Source organism: Streptopelia decaocto (assembly GCF_964273445.1).
Source record: "Streptopelia decaocto genome assembly, chromosome: 2".
Taxonomy (NCBI): domain Eukaryota; kingdom Metazoa; phylum Chordata; class Aves; order Columbiformes; family Columbidae; genus Streptopelia; species Streptopelia decaocto.
The window spans coordinates 162,819,665-162,839,467 of NC_138655.1; the positions used below are offsets into that span (position 1 = coordinate 162,819,665).

General features: G+C 58.8%; 3 protein-coding genes across 3 annotated transcripts in view; 2 read left to right on the forward strand and 1 right to left on the reverse strand.

Moving 5' to 3' along the window:
- Positions 1-1,673: 1,673 nt before the first annotated feature.
- Positions 1,674-12,446, forward strand: LOC309435889 (D-serine dehydratase-like; the record flags this gene model as incomplete). Its single annotated transcript, XM_082044630.1, has 8 exons — positions 1,674-1,682; positions 2,953-3,155; positions 5,623-5,903; positions 7,090-7,276; positions 10,166-10,287; positions 11,012-11,198; positions 12,183-12,288; positions 12,357-12,446. The coding sequence occupies 8 exons, from the start codon at positions 1,674-1,676 to the stop codon at positions 12,444-12,446; spliced, it is 1,185 nt and encodes a 394-aa protein (XP_081900756.1).
- Positions 12,447-13,021: 575 nt separating this feature from the next.
- LOC309435890 (uncharacterized protein) lies at positions 13,022-16,848 on the forward strand (the record flags this gene model as incomplete). Its single annotated transcript, XM_082044631.1, has 6 exons — positions 13,022-13,059; positions 13,151-13,694; positions 14,585-14,663; positions 14,765-14,939; positions 15,017-15,162; positions 16,204-16,848. 6 exons carry the CDS (start codon positions 13,022-13,024, stop codon positions 16,353-16,355), a joined length of 1,134 nt encoding a protein of 377 aa, XP_081900757.1. The 3' UTR covers positions 16,356-16,848.
- A 1,618-nt stretch (positions 16,849-18,466) lies between these two features.
- Positions 18,467-19,803, reverse strand: part of SETD2 (SET domain containing 2, histone lysine methyltransferase) — a gene marked incomplete at its 5' end in the record, with an annotated part of 51,949 nt that continues 50,612 nt past the window's right edge. Inside the window, 3 exons of the mRNA XM_082044632.1 lie at positions 18,467-18,636; positions 19,263-19,364; positions 19,619-19,699. Of these exons, the coding sequence (XP_081900758.1) occupies positions 18,475-18,636; positions 19,263-19,364; positions 19,619-19,699 (345 nt within the window). The 3' untranslated portion in view covers positions 18,467-18,474. The remainder of the gene's footprint in view (positions 18,637-19,262; positions 19,365-19,618; positions 19,700-19,803) is intronic.

Genomic DNA, 19,803 nt, shown 5'->3' on the forward strand with positions numbered 1-19,803 from the left:
GTCACAAGTGGGGGCGTCTCAGCAGCCAAGTACCCATGTGTCATGAGTGTGGGGGGGTGTCAGCACCCACATGTCATGAGAATTGGGGGATGGTCTCAGCAGTCGTTTGTCATGAGTGTTGGAGGGGATCGCAGTACCCACGTGTCACAAGTGGGGGGGTCTCAGTAGTTGTACCCACATGTGACATGAGCATGGGAGGTCTCAGCAGCCAGGCACGTGTGTTACGAGTGGGGGGGGTTTCAGTAGCTGTACCCCCACATGTCACAAGTTGAGGGGTCTCAGCAGCCATACACCCATGTCATGAGTGGGGGGGGGCGGCTCAGCAGCTGTACCCATGTGTCGTGAGTGGGGGGGGGCTCAACAGCCACGTCTCATGAGTTTTGGGGGCTCAGCAGCCATGTACCTACATATCATGAGTGGGAGGGGGGGGTCTCAGCAGCCATGTACCCCCATGTCACAAGTTGGGGGGTCTCAGTGGCTGTACCCACGTGTCATGAGTGTGGGGGGTCTCAGCAGCCGTGCACCCCCATGTCAAGAGTGTTGGGGGGGGTGTCTCAGTAACCCTGTACCCCTGTGTCACGGGTGGGGGGGGCTCAGCAGGCGTGTACCCGAATGTCATGAATGTCGGGTGGTCTCAGCAGCTGTTACCCACATGCGTCATGAGTGTGGGGGGTCTCAGCAGCCGTGTGTCCCCATGTCACAAGTGTGGCTGGTCTCAGCAGCCGTGTGTCCCCTTGTCACGAGTGTGGGGGGTCTCAGCAACCATGTGTCCCCATGTCACGAGTGTGGGAGCTCTCAGTGGCCGTGTGTCCCCATGTCACAAGTATGGGGGGGGTCTCAGCATCCGTGTGCCCCCATGTCACCATTGTGGGGGGTCTCAGCAGCTGTGTGCCCCCATGTCACAAGTGTGGCTGGTCTCAGCAGCCATGTGTCCCCATGTCACCAGTGTGGAGGGTCTCAGCAGCCGTGTGCCCCCATGTCACCAGTGTGGGGGGGTCTCAGCAGCCGTGTGCCCCCGTGTCACCAGTGTGGGTGGTCTCAGCGGCGTGTGCCCCCATGTCACAAGTGTGGAGTGTCTCAGCAGCCGTGTGTCCCCATGTCAAGAGTGTGGGTGGTCTCAGCGGTGTGTGCCCCCATGTCACAAGTGTGGGGGGTCTCAGCAGCCGTGTGTCCCCATGTCACAAGTGTGGAGTGTCTCAGCAGCCATGTGTCCCCATGTCACGAGTGTGGGGGGGGGGGGGTCTCAGCAGCCGTGTGTCCCCATGTCACGAGTGGGGGGGTCTCAGCAGCCATGTGTCCCCATGTCACGAGTGTGGGCGGTCTCAGCGGCCATGTGCCCCCATGTCACGAGTGGGGGGGTCTCAGCGGCCATGTGCCCCCATGTCACGAGTGGGGGGGTCTCAGCAGCCGTGTGTCCCCATGTCACAAGTGGGGGGTGGGTCTCAGCAGCCATGTGTCCCCATGTCACAAGTGTGGGGGGGTCTCAGCAGCCATGTGTCCCCATGTCACGAGTCGGGGGGGAGGGGGGGGTCTCAGCAGCCGTGTGTCCCCATGTCACGAGTGGGGGGGTCTCAGCAGCCATGTGTCGCCATGTCACGAGTGGGGGGGTCTCAGTGGCCATGTGTCCCCATGTCACGAGTGCGGGGGGGGGGTCTCAGTAGCTGTGTGCCCCCATGTCACGAGTAGGGGGGGGGTCTCAGCAGCCGTGTGTCCCCATGTCACAAGTGTGGGGGTCTCAGCGGCCGTGTGTCCCCATGTCACGAGCGCGGGGGGGGGTCTCAGTAGCTGTGTGCCCCCATGTCACGAGTGGGGGGTCTCAGCAGCCGTGTGTCCCCCCGTCACAAGCGTGGGGACAGCCAGGCTCTCAACAACCACACACACACGTGTCACGAGCACGTGCGCCCTCAGCAGCCCTGTCCCCACGTGTCACGAGCATGCCAGGTCTCAGCAGCCGCGCACCCACGTGTCACCAGCCCGGGAGGTCTCGGCAGCCCCGGGCACATGGAGCATCCCCCACGGGCACGGGACTCCATGGGCGGCCGCTGTCCCCGTGGAGCGGGCGGGCTGTCCCCGTGCTGTCCCCAGCCGCAGTGCCCGTGTCCTCCCCTGCTCCTGCCACCCCCCGGGGGCCCCCCGGCCGGCAGCGACCTCTGTCCCCAGCCAAGGCTGCGGGTGCCCACGGCGTCACGTGGAGCGGGGACACCAGAGCCACCAACGCTGAGCCGGGAGCAGCCGCAGCGCAGGACAGACAGATGGACGGACAGACAGACAGGTGGGCAGGGCTGGGTGCTCGGGGTGACACCCGGACGGCCTCGTGGTGGGTGCCCCGGGTGGCGGTGGGGACACTGAGGTGCCATCGATGGAGGGTCCGGGTGTCCCCGTCCCAGCTGGGCTTGGACACATGTCCCTGTCTCCATGTCCTGGGCCCAGGTGGTCCAGCATGTCCCCGTCCCAGATGTCCCACTCCCCAGTTTCCCAGTCCCATATTGTCCCTATTCCATGTGTCCCAGTCCTATGGGGACTCAGGTTTCCCAGTTCCAGGTGTCCCTGTCCCATATATCCCAGTCCTATTTGTCCCTCTCCCAGGTGTCCAGTCCCATGTGTCCCAGTTCCAGGTGTCCCTGTTCCCAGTGCCTGTGACCCAGGTGTCCCTCTCCCGTTTCCCAGTCCCATATGTCCCTATTCCACGCATCCCAGTCCTACAGGGGCTCAGATTTCCCAGTTCTGGTGACCACGTCCCATATACCCCAGTCCCATTTGTCCCTCTCCCACTTGTCCCTGTTCCCAGTGCTCCAGTCCCAGGTGACCCAAACCACCCCTCGCTTTGGGTCCCGTAGGGGACTCAACCCCCCCAGCCCCCCATCCCAACCACCTCTGTCCCCATGGGGGTGGGTGCAGGATGAGTCCAGAGTGGGTGCAGGGGTTTTTTTGAGGGGTGCATGGTGGGTGCAGGTTTTTGGGGGGACAGTGGGTGCAGGGCAGGTGTGTCCCCATCGCAGCAGCAGCAGGTGGCTGGGAGCCCCCCTGGAGCAGGTGCCCACCCCGGCGCTGGCCCTGGACCAGGCCACGCTGCGGCACAACGCCGAGCGCATGCGGGAGCGCTGCCGGGCCCTGGGCGTCCGCCTGCGCCCCCACGTCAAAACGCACAAAACGCTGTGAGTGTGTCCCCCAGAACCCCACAACATCCCCCACAACATCCCCCACAACATCCCCTCGGCATCCCCCTCAGCATCCCCCCCAGCATCCCCCCCAGCATCTCCCCAGCATCCCCCCCAGCATCCCCCCCAGCATCCCCCCAGCATCCCCCAGCATCGCCCCATAATCCTCCAGCATCCCCTCAGCATCCCCCAACTTCCCCCCCAGCATCTCCCCAGCATCCCCTCCAGCATCCCCTCCAGCATCCCCCCCAGCGTCCCCCCCAGCATCCCTCCCAGCATCCCCCCAGCATCCCCCACCACCCCCCCCAGCATCCCCCAGCATCCCCCCAGCATCCCCCCCAGCATCCCCCAGCATCCTCCAACATCCCCCAGCATCCCCCCAGCATCTTCCCAACATCATCCAGCATCCCCCCAGCATCCCCCCAGCATCCCCCCAGCATCCCCCAACATCCCCCCAGCATCCCCCCAAGCATCCTCCCAGCATCCCCCCCAGCATCCCCCAACATCCCCCCCAGCATCCCCCCAGCATCCCCCCAGCATCCCCCCAGCATCCCCCCCAACATCCCCCAGCATCCCCCCCAGCATCCCCCCCAGCATCCCCCCAACATCCCCCAGCACCGCCCCCTGCATCCCCCAACGTCTCCCAACATCCCCCAGCATCCCCGCAGCATCGCCCCATAATCCTCCAGCATCCCCTCAGCATCCCCCAACATCCCCCCCAGCATCCCCCCAACATCCCCCAGCATCTTCCAGCATCCTCCCAGTATCCCCCCAAGCATCCCACATCCTCCCTATCTTCCCCAATCATCCCCACCAACATCCCCCCCAGCATCCCCCCAGCATCCTCCCAGTATCCGTTCCCAAACCTTCCCCCCAGTATCTCCTCATCTTCCCCCCACCTCCCTCCCCAATGTCCCGCCAACTTCTACACCCCCATCCAGCCATCATCCCCCGGTATCCTCCCAGCATCCCCCCATCTTCCCCCAAGTATCCCACCATCCTCCCTGAGTATTCCCCCAGCATCCCCCCAGTCATCCTCCCAATCATCCCCCCATCATCTCCCCAGTATCCCTCCCATCTTCCCCCCGTCTTCTCCCCATCTTCCCTCTATCTTCCCTCCATCTTCCCTCCATGATCTTCTCTCCATCTTCCTCCCATCTTCTCCCCATCTTCCCCCCATCTTTCCCTATCTTCTCCCCATCTATCTTCTCCCCATCCATCTTCCCCCTATCTAGCTATCTTCCCCCAATCTTCCCCCAGTCTTCCCCCCATCTTCCCTCCATCATCTTCCTCCCATCTTCCTCCCATCTTATCCCCATCTTCTCTCCATATTCCCTCCATCTTGCCCTATTTTTCCCCATCTTCTCTCCATCTTCCCCTCATCTTCCCTCCATCTTCTCCCCATCTTCTCCCCATCTTCTCCCCATCTTCTCCCCATCTTCTCCCCATCTTCTCCCCATCTTCCCTCCATCTTTCTCCCATCTTATCCCTATCTTCCCCATCTATCTTCCCCCCATCTATCTATCTTCCCCCAATCTTCCCCCATCTTCCCCCCATCTTCCCTCCATCATCTTCCTCCCATCTTATCATCTCCCCATCTTCCCCCCATCTTCTTCCCAACATCCCCCCGTCTTCTCCCCGTCTTCTCCCCATCTTCCCCTGTCATCTTCCTCCCATCTTCCTCCCATCTTCCCCCCATCTTCTCTCCATATTACCTCCAACTTTCCCCCCTCTTTCCCCCATCTTCCCTCCATCATCTCCCCATCTTCCCCCCATCTTCTTCCCAACATCCCCTCGTCTTCTCCCCATCTTCTCCCCATCTTCTCCCCATCTTCTCCCCATCTTCCCTCCATCTTCTCCCCATCTTTCTCCCGTCTTATCCCTATCTTCCCTCATCTTCTGCCCATCTTTCCCTATCTTCCCCACATCTATCTTCCCCCCATCTATCTATCTTCCCCCCATCTTCCCTCCATCATCTTCCTCCCATCTTCCTCCCATCTTATCCCCATCTTCTCTCCATATTCCCTCCATCTTGCCCCCATTTTTCCCCATCTTCTCTCCATCTTCCCCCCATCTATCTTCCCCCCATCTATCTTCCCCCCATCTATCTTCCCCCCATCTTCCCCCCATCATCTTCCCCCCATCATCTTCCCCCCATCATCTTCCTCCCATCTTCCTCCCATCTTCCTCCCATCTTCCTCCCATCTTATCCCCATCTTCCCTCCATCTTCCCCCCATCTTCCCCCCATCTTCTTCCCAACATCCTCCCATCTTCTCCAAATCTTCCCCCATCATCTCCCCATCTTCCCCCCATGTTGTCCCCATCTTCCCTCCATCTTCCCCCCATCTTCCCCCCCTCATCCCCCCAGCATCCTCCCCGCACCCCTCCCACCATCCCCCAGTCACCCCCCCACTTCTCGCCCCCATCACCCCCGCACCCCCCGCCCCTCACCGCGTTCCCCAGCGAAGGGGCGGCGCTGGCCACGGGCGGCAGCCGCCGCGGCATCGCGGTGTCCACGCTGGCCGAGGCGCGCTTCTTCGCGGCCGGGGGCTTCGACGACATCCTGTACGCGTTCCCGCTGCCGGGGGGGCGGCTGGACGAGTGCGCCGCCCTGGCCCAGCGCCTCCGCAGCTTCCAGATCCTCCTCGACGCCCCCCAGGCCCTGGCCCTTCTGCGCCAGCGCCCGCTGACCCCCCCAAAGCGCTGGCTCGTCTGGCTCAAGCTCGACTGCGGCAATGGCAGGGGTAGGTGACCCCCCCCCACCCCAAACAATAACCCCCCCAGTGTGGGGGGTGCAGAGATGGGGCGTCACATGTCTTCCCCACGGGTGTTTTCATCCATACCCCCCAAGGATGGTCCAAGTCCCCCCTCCCAGACCCATCATCTCAATGAGGATGGAGCATGTAAGACACCCTCCCACTAGGATGCTCCATGGGGTGAAGGTGGCCCAAATCCCCCCTATGGGACATTTACCCCCCCCTCAAATTAAATCCCATTTTTACCCCCCAGGATGCTCCATGATGGCCCAAATCCCCCCTATGGGACATTTAACCCCCACCCCAAATTAAATCCCATTTTTACTCCCTCAGGATGCTCCATGGTGGCCCAAAACCCCATTATGGGATATTTAACCCCCCCCAAATTAAATCCTATTTTTACTCCCCCAGGATGCTCCATGGTGCCCCAAAACCCCCCTATGGGACATTTACCCCCCCCACCCCCCAAATTAAATCCCATTTTTACCCCCCAGGATGCTCCGTGGTGGCCCAAAACCCCATTATGAGACATTTAACCCCCCCCAATTAAATCCCATTTTTACTCCCCCAGGATGCTCCATGGTGCCCCAAAACCCCCATAATGGCCCATCTCAACCACCCCTAAATAATACAATATTTTTACCCCCCCCAGGATGCTCCATGGGACACAGTTGACCCCAAATCCCCCACAATGGGACATTTAACCCCCCAAAAGTCCCAAAATCCCATTTTTACCCCCCCAGGATGCTCCATGATGGCCTAAAACCCCCATAATGGGACATTTAAGGCCCCCCCAAATTAAATCCCATTTTTACCCCTAGGATGCTCCATGATGGCCCAAAACCCCCATAATGGGACATTTAAGGCCCCCCCAAATTAAATCCTATTTTTACCCCCCAGGATGCTCCATGATGGCCCAAAACCCCCATAATGGGACATTTAAGGCCCCCCCAAATAAAATCCCATTTTTAATTCCCCAGGATGCTCCATGGGGTAAAAGCGACCCCAAATCCCCCATAATGGGACATTTAAACCCCCCCCCCCCCCAAAATCCCATTGTTACCCCCACCGGGATGCCCCACACGTCCAACCCCAACCCCTCATCCCCCCAACACGGGGCATCAACCCCCTCCCCAAATCCCCCCATATCCCCCAAATGTGTGTCCCCCCATAGCCGGCGTGCGCCCCCAGGACCCGGGGGCCTTGTCCCTGGCTCGGGCCATCGCCGAGGATGCCCCGGGGGAGGTGACACTGGTGGGGGTCTACGCTCACTGCGGGGACACCTACGGCTGCCGCGATGTCCCCGCCGTCCAAGCCATCGCCAGGGCCACCGCCACCGCCGTGCTCGACTTTGTCACCGCGTGAGTGTCACCCCCCACCCCCATAAAAACCTGGTTGTAAATGTAAATCACCCCCATAAAATTGACACCCCCCCCGCTCCCCGGGGAGCAGGAGGATGCTGGTGGCTCCGTTCACCTTTGATGTGGGTTTGGTGATGGGTTGTGACCTCTGTTATTGTCCCCCGCCGCCTTTGTCACCCTTTTGTTTGGCGTCTTGGAGGGAAATGCTGCCGGATGGTTCCTGATGGGTGAGGGCGACCCCCTGGAGCCCCAAATCCCCTGGGACCCCCATCCCATGTGCACAGGGACCTGGTCCCCTGGGGACACCTCCTGGGGGTCTCTGGTCCCACCTCAGCTGGTTTGGTGGTGGGGAAACTAAGGCATAAGGGAAAAACTGCTGCCCCCCCCCCCAAAAATTGGGTGTTGATGTGACCCCCCCCAATGCCTTGATGGACTCTACAGATCGTGGGGGGACAGGGAGGGGAGGGGGTGACACATCTGGGGTACTTGGGCACATCTGGGAGGGTCACAGGCACACCTGGGGGTGCCATGGGACATGGGGAGGGTCTAAGGCATATTTAGGGGTGTCCTGGGACACCTATCTGAGGGTCACAGGCATATCTGGGGGATGCTCTGGCACATCTGGGGGTACTGGGCACATCTGGGGGTGTTCTGGTGCACTTAAGCTGGCGACTGAGCACATATGGGGGCTTCTGGGCACATTGGGGGGATCTATGGCTCATGGGGGTAGATATTTGGCACACGTAGGGGGACCTCTTGTGGCACCCAAGGGTGATGGACCCACATCTCATCCTGTTTCTGTGGTTCCCAAGGGCGATGGAACCACATCTGGTCCTGTGGCACCCAAGGGTGATGGATCCACATCTGGTCCTGTTTCTGTGGCACCCAAGGGTGATGGAACCACATCTGGTCCTGTTTCTGTGGCACCCAAGGGTGATGGAACCACCTCTGATCCTGTTTCTGTGGCACCCAAGGGTGACAGACCTTCTTCTGGTCCTGTGGCACCCAAGGGTGATGGACCCACCTCTGGTCCTGTTTCTGTGGCACCCAAGGGTGATGGAACCACCTCTGATCCTGTTTCTGTGGCACCCAAGGGTGATGGAACCACCTCTGATCCTGTTTCTGTGCCACCCAAGGGTGACGGACCTTCTTCTGGTCCTGTGGTTCCCAAGGGCGATGGGACCTTCTTCTGGTCCTGTGGTTCCCAAGGGTGATGGACCCACCTCTGATCCTGTTTCTGTGGCACCCAAGGGTGATGGAACCACATCTGGTCCTGTTTCTGTGGCACCCAAGGGTCCTGGACCTTCTTCTGGTTCTGTGGCACCCGAGGGTGATGGACCCACCTCTGGTCCTGTTTCTGTGGCACCCAAGGGTGATGGAACCACCTCTGGTCCTGTTTCTGTGGCACCCAAGGGTGATGGACCCACCTCTGGTCCTGTTTCTGTGGCACCCAAGGGTGACAGACCTTCTTCTGTTCCTGTGGTTCCCAAGGGTGATGGGACCTTCTTCTGGTCCTGTGGCACCCAAAGATGATGGACCCACCTCTGATCCTGTTTCTGTGGCACCTAAGGGTGATGGAACCACATCTCGTCCTGTTTCTGTGGCACCCAAGGGTTCTGGACCTTCTTCTGGTCCTGTGGCTCCCAAGGGTGATGGAATCACCTGTGGTCCTGTGGCACCCAAGGGTGATGGACCCACATCTGGTCCTGTTTCTGTGGCACCCAAGGGTGATGGAACCACCTCTGATCCTGTTTCTGTGCCACCCAAGGGTGACGGACCTTCTTCTGGTCCTGTGGTTCCCAAGGGTGATGGGACCTTCTTCTGGTCCTGTGGTTCCCAAGGGTGATGGACCCACCTCTGATCCTGTTTCTGTGGCACCCAAGGGTGATGGAACCACATCTGGTCCTGTTTCTGTGGCACCCAAGGGTCCTGGACCTTCTTCTGGTCCTGTGGCTCCCAAGGGTGATGGAATCACCTGTGGTCCTATGGCACCCAAGGGTGACAGACCTTCTTCTGGTCCTGTGGTTCCCAAGGGTGATGGAACCACCTCTGATCCTGTTTCTGTGGCACCCAAGGGTGACGGACCTTCTTCTGGTCCTGTGGTTCCCAAGGGTGATGGGACCTTCTTCTGGTCCTGTGGCTCCCAAGGATGATGGACCCACCTCTGATCCTGTTTCTGTGGCACCTAAGGGTGATGGACCCACCTCTGATCCTGTTTCTGTGGCACCCAAGGGTGATGGAACCACATCTGGTCCTGTTTCTGTGGCACCCAAGGGTCCTGGACCTTCTTCTGGTTCTGTGGCACCCAAGGGTGATGGACCCACATCTGGTCCTGTTTCTGTGGCACCCAAGGGTGACAGACCTTCTTCTGGTCCTGTGGTTCCCAAGGGTGATGGGACCTTCTTCTGGTCCTGTGGCACCCAAGGATGATGGACCCACCTCTGATCCTGTTTCTGTGGCACCTAAGGGTGATGGACCCACCTCTGATCCTGTTTCTGTAGCACCCAAGGGTGATGGACCCACATCTGGTCCTGTTTCTGTGGCACCCAAGGGTCCTGGACCTTCTTCTGGTCCTGTGGCACCCAAGGGTGATGGAACCACCTCTGATCCTGTTTCTGTGGCACCCAAGGGTGATGGACCCACCTCTGGTCCTGTTTCTGTGGCACCCAAGGGTGACGGACCTCCTTCTGGTCCTGTGGCACCCAAGGGTGATGGACTCACCTCTGGTCCTGTTTCTGTGGCACCCAAGAGTGATGGAACCACCTCTGATCCCATTTCTGTGGCACCCAAGGGTGTTGGACCCCCCTCTGCTCCATCTCCCGCGGTCCCTGGGGCGGCGATGTCCCCGCAGCCGTGTCCCCATCACTCGGGGTGTCCCCTGTCCCGCAGGCTGCGGCGGGCGGGCGTCCCGTGTCCCCAGGCCAGCATGGGCTCCACGCCGTCCTGCAGCCACCCGGTGCCAGAGATGGCCCAGCTCACCGAGCTGCACCCGGGCAACTACCTGTTCTATGGTGAGCAGCTCAGGAACCCCAAAAACCCCCCGTGACCCCCTCCCAGGGTGGGATGCACCCCAACCCGCGCACCTGCCACCCAAATATTCCCCAACCTTCTGTTGTTAGGATTCCCCAAGCTATCCTGCAATTATTCCCCAAATATTCCCCTAATATTTGCCATTATCCCCCAAGATGTTTTGCTACTATTCCCAAATATTTCCTATTTTTCCCCAAATATTTCCTATTACTCCTCAAATCATTTTGCTGTTATTCCCCAAATATTGACTATTATTCCCCAAACTACTTTGCTATCGTTCCTTCTAATACTCACCACTGTTCTGCAAACTATTTTGCTATTATTCCCCAAACATTTCCCAAATATTCCCTGTCATTCCTCACACTATTTTGCGGTTACTCCCCAAATATTTGCTATTATCCCCTAAATATTTTCCAGCTATTCCCCAAGCTATTTTGCTATTACTTCCCAGATATTCCCCAAAATATTTTGCTGTTAGTCCCGAAACATTTTGCTATTATTCCCCAAATATTTGCTATTATTCCCCAAATATTTTCCATTATTCCCCAAGCTATTTTCTATTATTCCACAAACATTCCCCAAATATTTTCTGTTATTGCCCAAGTGTTCCCCAAAACATTATCCCCTAATATTTGCTGTTATTCCCCCAAATACTCGCTCTTATCCTCCCGACCGTTGCGACGCACCCCAAATTGCGCCCCACAGACCTGCAGCAGACCCAGCTGGGCTCGTGCCGCCCCGAGGACGTCGCCATCCGCGTCCTCACCAGGGTCATCGCTCACTATCCCCATCGCAACCAGCTGCTGCTGGACTGCGGCTGGGCCGCCCTCAGCCTGCACGGCCCGCGGGCACCCGGGGGCTGCGCGGCCATCGAGGGGCACCCGGAGCTGCGGTGAGAGCGGGGATGCAGGTGGGGACGTGGGGATGAAGATGCTGGAGGGAGTGGAGCATCCCCCGTGGGAGGAAAGGCTGAGGGAGCTGGGGCTCTGGAGCTGGACAAGAGGACACTGAGGGGCGACCTAATCAATGGTGATCAATATGGAAAGGGGGAGTGTCAGGAGGATGGAGCCAGGCTCTTCTGGGTGACAACCAGTGACAGGACAAGGGGCAGTGGGTGCAAACTGGAACACAGTCTTGTATCTGGGCAGGAACAACCCCAGGTTCCAGTGTAAGTTGGGGAATGACCTGTTGGAGAGCAGTGTAGGGGAAAGGGAGCTGGGGGTCCTGGGGACAGCAGGGTGACCATGAGCCAGCACTGGGCCCTTGTGGCCAGGAAGCCAATGGTACCTGGGGTGGGTTAGAAGGGGGTGGTCAGTAGGTCAGAGAGGTTCTCCTGCCCCTCTGCTCTGCCCTGGGGAGACCACACCTGGAATCTTGTGTCCAGTTGTGGCCCCTCAGTTCCAGCAGGACAGGGAACTGCTGCAGAGAGTCCAGCGCAGCCACCAAGATGCTGGAGGGAGTGGAGCATCTCCCGTGTGAGGAAAGGCTGAGGGAGCTGGGGCTCTGGAGCTGGACAAGAGGAGATTGAGGGGGGACTCATTGCTGGGGATCAATATGGAAAGGGGGAGTGTCAGGAGGATGGAGCCAGGCTCTTCTGGTGACAACCAGTGACAGGACAAGGGGCAATGGGTGCAAACTGGAACACAGGAGGTTCCACTGAAAGATGAGAAGCAACTTGTTTGGGGTGAGGGTGGCAGAGCCTGGCCCAGGCTGCCCAGGGCGTTGTGGAGTCTCCTTCTGTGCAGACATTCCAACCCCCTGGACACCTTCCTGTGTAACCTCAGCTGGGTGTTCCTGCTCCATGGGGGGATTGCACTGGATGAGCTTTCCAGGGCCCTTCCAACCCTCTGTGACTCCGTGTGCCGTGTCCCCGCAGGCTGGTGGGGCTGACACAGGAGCACGGGCAGGTGGAAGCCGTGGATGGGCCGTTGGACTTCGAGCGGTTCCCGGTGGGCAGCGTCCTGGCTCTCATCCCCTTCCACGTGAGTACCCGTCCCGCCACGTCCCACCATGTCCCACCACACGCAGCTCAGCACCCCTCCCTCCGCAGGCCTGCGCCACGGCCGCCATGCACCCCGTCTACTACGTCCACGCTGGGGGGAAGGTGGTGGAGCTCTGGCACCCCGTCCGCGGCTGGTAGGGGAGAGAGTGGGGAGCCGCCAGGGTGCTGCACCCCCCCAGACTGGAGTCCTGCACCCACCCTGGGGTGCTGCGCCCGTGTCAAGACCCTGCACCCACACCAAGATGCTGCACCCACCCTGATGCTGCACTCATTTCAGGGTTCTGCACCCAGTCTGGGGTGCTGCACCCCCTCCATACAGGGGTGCTGCAGCTACATCAGGGTGCTGAACCCCCCCACTCCGAGGTGCTGCCCCCGTGCACAGACACAGCAGCCAAGCTGGGGTCTCACAGCCCCCACACCAGGGTGCTGCACACCCCCCCCCCCCCCCCCAATTCTGGGGTTCTGCACCTATTCTGGGGTGCTGCGCCTGTGCTGGTGTCCCACACCAGAGTCCTGCATCCATGTGGGGTGCTAGACCCCCAGCAAGCCCCTACACCCACACCGAGGTGCTGCTGAGCCCCTGCACCCATGCTGGGGTCCCACGGCAGCATCCTGCACCCACACCACGATCCTGCACCCACCCTGATGCTGCACCCATTCTGGGGTTCTGCACCTACTTTGGGGCTCTGCACCCACACCGGGATGCTGCACCCATGCTGAGACCCAGCACTCACACCAAGACCCTGCACCCGTGCTGGGGTCCCACGCCAGCATCCTGCACCCACTCCGGGGTGCTGCACCCCCTATTCGGAGGTCAATAAAGCCACTTCTCCCACTTCCAGCCTCTTTTGCCCCCGGGACAGGCCGTGGGAATGCGGCGGGGGGGCCACACCGTCACCTCGGTCCCCCAGCGTGCCCGCTCCCAGTTTGGGCCAGTCCGGTCGCAGTCGGGCTGCTCCGCAGCGGGACCCGAACCGGGGACCTTACAGAGCCGAGTCCCACCCGAAGCGGACCCGAGCCCCGCCGAGCCCAGAGGGGCGTGGCTACGCGCGGGGCCCCGCCCCGTCCCGCCGCTCGCAGCCAATAGCGAAGCGCCCCGCCCTGCCCAGCCCGGGGCGAGCCGCGCCCAGCCCGGCCGAGGCGGATCGGAACGAGCCGAGCGGAGCCGAGCGGAGCCGGATCGGACCGAGCGGCCCCGAACCGCAGCGGAACCGGAGCGGTTCGGAAGGGATCGGAGGAACTCGGAGCGGTTCGGCTCGGCTCGGAGCGGGCGGGTCCCGGGGCCGGGCCGGGGTCTCCGCGATGCGGCGGGGCCGCCCGGGACTGCGGGTCCCGGGGCTGCGGGTCCCGGCGCTGCCGCCGCTGCTGCTGCTGCTGCTCTGCCCGGTGCGGGACGGGACCGGGATGGGACGGGACCGGGCGGGACGGGGGTGGGACCAACCGGGCCCGGGTCGGGTCTCCCCGCCGCTCCGCACCCGCCGGGCCGCCCGTTCCCCGCGGGGCTCCCGTTCACCTCCCCGCGCTTCGCTTTATTTTATTGCTTTTGTTTTGTTTTACTTTGGCTTATTTGGGTTCATTTTGGTTTATTTTATTTCCTTTATTTTTTCTTACATTTAATTTTACTTCATTTTTTTTGTTTTCTTCTTTTTTTTTTCACTTTTTCCCCTTTATTTCACTTTATTTCACTATATTTTCCTTTCATTTCACTTTATTTCATTTCACCTCGTTTCGCATTCTTTCATTTCTTTTCATTTCAACGTAGATTATTTCACGTTTATTTTCCAGTTGATTATTTACTTTTTAATTTTTGTTTGGGTTTTGTTTTTTTTTTTTCCAATTTATTTTCGTTTTGGGGGGTTGGGCTTTTTTTTTTTTTTTTACTTCTTTTTTCTTCTTTTCTTCTTTTTTCTTATTTATTTCTTCTTCTTTTCTTCTTTTTTTCTTCTTTTCTTCTTTTTTCTTCTTTTTTCTTCTTTTTTTCTTCTTCTTTTCTTCTTTTTTTCTTCTTCCCATCCATTATTTTTTCATCCCTATTGTATTTAACCCCCCTGGGGCACAATCAGTGCTGACCCCCCATCACCCCCCCAGTTACCCCAACTGGGGGGAACTGCAGTTATTGGGAAGATGAACCCCCCCCCACACCCCCCAGGGTGCTGCAGCCCCCAAACCACCCCCCACCGCGCTGTGTTGTGGACACCATGTGACTTCGATGGGGACACTTGGGGGGGGTCCTGTGCAGTATCAAGTGGGGAAACTGAGGCCGGTTGTGCCCACAGGTGCCGGGGTGTTGCGGGGGGTGCCGCACCCCCTGTCCCCCCACTGTCACCGAGCCCTGCGGCCACACGGACACCCACAGTGAGTACACCCCCCCCAACCCCTCCCAGCGCCGCGGGGAAACTGAGGCACAGCTTGGGGCTCCCGTAACCCTGCGGGGGAACCTCCCGTTGTCCCCACAGCCCCACCGTGCACCGACCCCCCCGGGGCGCCGGTGACAACAGGGGCCGCGTCACCCGCCACCCCCAAATTCGCGCCGCCGCCTCCCGAGGCCACCGGCAGGGACATCATCCCCGTGTACTGCTCGCTGCTGGCCGCCGTGGTGGTGGGACTCCTGGCCTACGTGGCCTTCAAGTGGTATGTTCTGGGGGGGGCGGCGGGGCGGGGGGACACCCCGGTGACACGGCGGTGACGCCGCGCGGGCCCCGCGGCAGCTGGCACACGTGCAGGCAGAAGCAGCAGCTGGCCAAGGCGCGGGCGGGGGACACGGGGACGTCACCCGACGGGGAGAAGCTGCAGAGTGACAGCGGGGTCTTCCTGGACACCCCCGGGCTGCAGGAGCCTCACCCGCCCGGCAAGGGTGAGCACCCAGCGATGGGTTTGGGGGTTCAGGGTGGAGGGGTTTTGTCCCCTGGTGTCACTGGGATGGGTTGGGGAGCACCCGCGGTCATGGGTGGGGGGGTTGGGGTGCATCTGCCCACAGGGAGCAACTGGATGGGGTTGGGGTGCGCTAAGGAGCACCCATGTGGGGTTGGGGTGTCACCATGGCCAAAGGAGCACCCATATGGGTTTGGGGGTGTCACCATGGCCTGGGGAGCATCCATGTGGGGTTTGGGGTGTCACTGTGCTCTAGGGAGCATCCACATGGGGTTGGGGTGTCACCACAGGCTGGGGAGCACCCATGTGGGTTTGGGGGTGTCACCATGGCCTGGGGAGCACCCATGTGGGTTTGGGGGTGTCACCATGGTCTAGGGAGCACCCACATGGGGTTGGGGTGCTCTAGGAAGAACCCATGTGGGCTTGGGGTGTCACCACAGCCTGGGGAGCACCCAAGTGGGTTTGGGGGTGTCACTGTGCTCTAGGGAGCACCCACATGGGTTTGGGGGTGTCACCACAGCCTGGGGAGCACCCATGTGGGTTTGGGGGTGTCATCAGAGTCTAGGGAGCACCCACATGGGGTTGGGGTGCTCCAGGAAGAACCCATGTGGGCTTGGGGTGTCACCACAGCCTGGGGAGCACCCACGCGGGTTTGGGGTGTCACCATGGTCTGGGGAGCACCCATATGAGGTTGGGGAGCACCTCACACCCCAGGGAACACCCACATGGTCCCCCAACCAGGGATCATCCCTACCTTGGGGTTCACCTCGGTGGGGCTGAGGAGCACCCATGCCCTGGGGAGCAACCAAATGGTGTTTGGGAGCATCCGGATGGTTTTGGGGAGCACCCATGACCCAGGGAGCACCCAAAGGGGGGTCAGGAGGCACCTGGCTGGGATTTGGGGAGCACCTACACCCCAGGTAGCACCCAAAGAGATGGGGGAGCACCCACACCCCCCAGGAGCTGGTGACACCTCTGGTGAAGACTCGGGGTGTCACCCCTGACCCCTCCATCCCCACCCCAGCCCCCCACCCCCAGGGCCACCCCCTCGGCGCGGTGTCACCGCAGCGGCAGGAGGAGCTGGAGCGGCTGCTGGAGTCCGGGGGGACACGGGGACATCAGCTGCGCCCGGTGACCACGGGTCCCCAAGGCTCGGACGTCACCTCTGCTGTGTGACCCCGGGTCCCCAAGGCTTTGGGGACACAGGGACACCGGGACGCGGGTGCCGGGTGGTTCCCGCTTTTTCCTGCCAATGATCCTGTTTCTTTTTTAAGTGGGTTTTGTACTTTTTTAGGGGTGTCGGGGTGGGTGACAGAGGGTGGGACACTGGGGGACACGGCTGGTCCCTGGGTGGGTGCATTAAACGTGTCACTTGTGTGTCACCAAGATGTGTGTCCTCAGGTGTCCTTGCGTCCCCAAGTGCACATCCCCAAGGTGCGTGTGTTCGGGTGTCCGTGTGTCCCCAGGATGTGTCCTTGGGTGTCCGTGTGTCCCCTCAGCGATGTGTGTCGTCAGGTGTCCATGTGTCCCTGGGATGTGGGTCCCCACGTGTCCGTGTGTCCCCAGGATGTGTCCTTGGGTGTCCGTCTGTCCCCGCAAGTGTGTCTGTGTGTCCTCTGGGGCCCATGTGTCCCCAGGACGTGTCTTTGGGTGTCCGTGTGTTCCCTCAGCCACACGTCACCATGATGCGTGTTCCTGGGCGTCCCTGGGATGTGTCCGCAGGTGTCCGTGTGTCCCCAGGTGTCCGTGTGTCCCCGAAGCATGTGTTGCCAGGATGTGTGTCCTCAGGTGTCCATGTGTCCCCTCAACCACGCGTCCCCACGATGTGTGTCCTTACGTGTCTGTGTGTCCCCACGACGGCGTCCTTGGGGGTCCGTGTGTCCCCACTAGTGTGTGTGTTTGTCCCCAGTACGTGTGTCCTCAGGGGTCCACGTGTCCCTGGGATGTCTGTCCCCATGTGTCTGTGTGTCCCCACATGTCCATGTGTCCCCAAGTGCATGTCCCCAGGATGTGTGTCCTTGTGTGTCCGTGTGTCCCTCACCCATAAGGACAGTGGGGGGGGCGGGTGGGCCTGGGTGGGGGTGACACCCCCAGCAACAGGTGGCACCGTGTGACAGAAAAGAGCCATTTTAACCCCCAAACACAGGCGGGCACCCACAGGCTGAGCCGCTTCACCCCGAAACCTCTTCCTGGTGTTGATTTTTTGTCATTTTTCTTTTATTTGTTTTTTTCTTTTTTTTAATTTTTTTTTTTTTTACATAAAAAGTTCCGTAAAAATTGGATAAAGTAAAATGATTTAAGCAGTAAAATCAATCTTATCAACATGGCGCGAGGCCCGCCAGAAACCCGGGGGCAGCCCCGCTCCGCAGTATTTACATGAAAACGGATTAAACCTCGCGGAACCCAAAAAATAAAACCAGGGAAACAACCGGAAACAACAAAAAATAACCCCAAAACTATCATTACAAAGTGTTCCCGTGGGATCGGCTCGGCTTGGGCTAAAAGCGGGAAAACAAAACAGAACGAAACAAAACCCAAAATTATCAATATATTCACATATACGTTAAAATATAATACAGAGCTTGGTGACGCACGGGGTGCGTCTGACAGCACCGCCGGGGTTGAGGAGCCGGAAAAAGCCCGGCTTAGCAAAGCCTGGCTTAGCAAAGCCCGGCTTAGCAAAACCCAGCTTAGTAAAACCTGGTTTAGCAAAGCCTGGCTTAGCAAAACCCAGCTTAGTAAAACCTGGTATAGCAAAGCCAGGCTTAGCAAAGCCCGGCTTAGCAAAACCCGGCTTAGTAAAACCTGGTTTAGCAAAGCCTGGCTTAGCAAAACCTGGTTTAGCAAAACCCAGCTTAGTAAAACCTGGTATAGCAAAGCCAGGCTTAGCAAAACCTGGCTTAATAAAACCCGGCTTTGTAAAACCTGGTTTAGCAAAGCCAGGCTTAGCAAAACCTGGTTTAGCAAAGCCAGGCTTAGCAAAACCTGGTTTAGCAAAGCCCAGCTTAATAAAACCTGGCTTAGTAAAACCTGTTTTAACAAAGCCGGGCTTAGCAAAGCTGGGCTTAGCAAAGCCTGGCTTAGCAAAACCCGGTTTAGCAAAACCTAGCTTAACGAAGCCCAATTTTCTCTTCGTGTCGCCCCCGGCAGCACAAACCGCCTCACGCTGTAGGGAACAGAAGTTTCTCTTCTTTTTTTTTTTCTTTTGAAAAAATAATAATAATAATAATAATTAATAATAATAAATTCACAGGTTGGTGGTGGCAAAGGGCGATTCCTGGTGGATCCGGGGGGGTCACTCCAGGTCCGTGTCCTCTTTGGGTTTGTAGATGGCCCCGAATTTCTGCATGTATTTCTTGATGTATTCCTTGGTCTTGTGCTTGACGTTCTCGTTGCACTCCAGATCCTCCGGGTTCTTGCAGTATTTCAGCTCCTTGTTCATGACGCCGTGGGTCAGCTGCGGGGCGGGAGTATCACCCGTTATCCCAAATCATCCCAGTCTTGATTCCCCAGGATACTTCACTATTACCCCCCAAACAGTGGCTGTTATTCCCCAAATATTCTCCAAATATCCCCAAAACATTTGGTATTATTCCCTAAACTATTCCGCTACTATTCTCCAAATATTTCCCTAATATTTGCTATTATCCCCCAACTATTCCCCAAGATATTTTGCTACTATTCCCCAAATATTTCCTATTATTCCCCAACTACTCCCCACGAGGGTTTTTTCTATTATTCCCCAAATATCTGGTATTATTGCCAAAATATTCCTATTATTGCCAAATATTCCCTATCACTCCTTACACTATTTGGTGCTTACTCCCCAAATATTTCCTAATATTCGCTAAATATTTTCTATTATTCCCCAAATATTTCCAACTATTCCCCAAGCGATTTTACTATTATTCCCCAACCATTTCTTATTATTCCCCAAATATTCTCTCCAACCATTCCCCAAATATGCTCCAAACTTTCCCCAAATATTTGCTATTATTCCCCAGATATTCCCCAACTATCTGCTCCCATTCCCCCCGTTTTTCGCCATCGTCCCCCCCCGTTTCCCGTCACCGTCAGCGTCACCTTGCGCGCCAGGTGTTTGAAGTCCTCGGTGGTGGTGATGCGCCCCACCTTGCAGTCGGGTTTGCGATAGGGGTTCAGGCACTGCACGATGAACTGCGACATCTGCGCCGGGGACAGCGACCCGCGTCACCAACCCGCCTCATTGGCACCCCGTCCCCTCCCCGGGCGGGTGACACGTCCCCAAGGGGCCACCTCGGCGTCCCCGGCACCCCCGGGGTGGAGCCGCCTCCACGCAGAGGGATCGTCCGCCCGGGGTTGACGCCCCGGGTGGTGTCACTGGGGTGGGACGGTGACGGTTCCGCCACCCTGGGGACGTTGGGGACATTGGGGACACTGGGGACGTTGGGGACACCAACCTCTTTCCTGAACACCTCCTTGCTCTTCTTGGCCAGTTCGCTGGATGTGTCGGCTTCGGCCGTCTTGGCTTTCTTGGAAGACTGGGAAGGAAAGGGAATAAATGGGAAATGAAAGGGAATAAAAGGAAGTAAAAGGGAATAATAGGAAATAATGAAAGGGAATAAAAGGGAAAGAAAAGGGAATA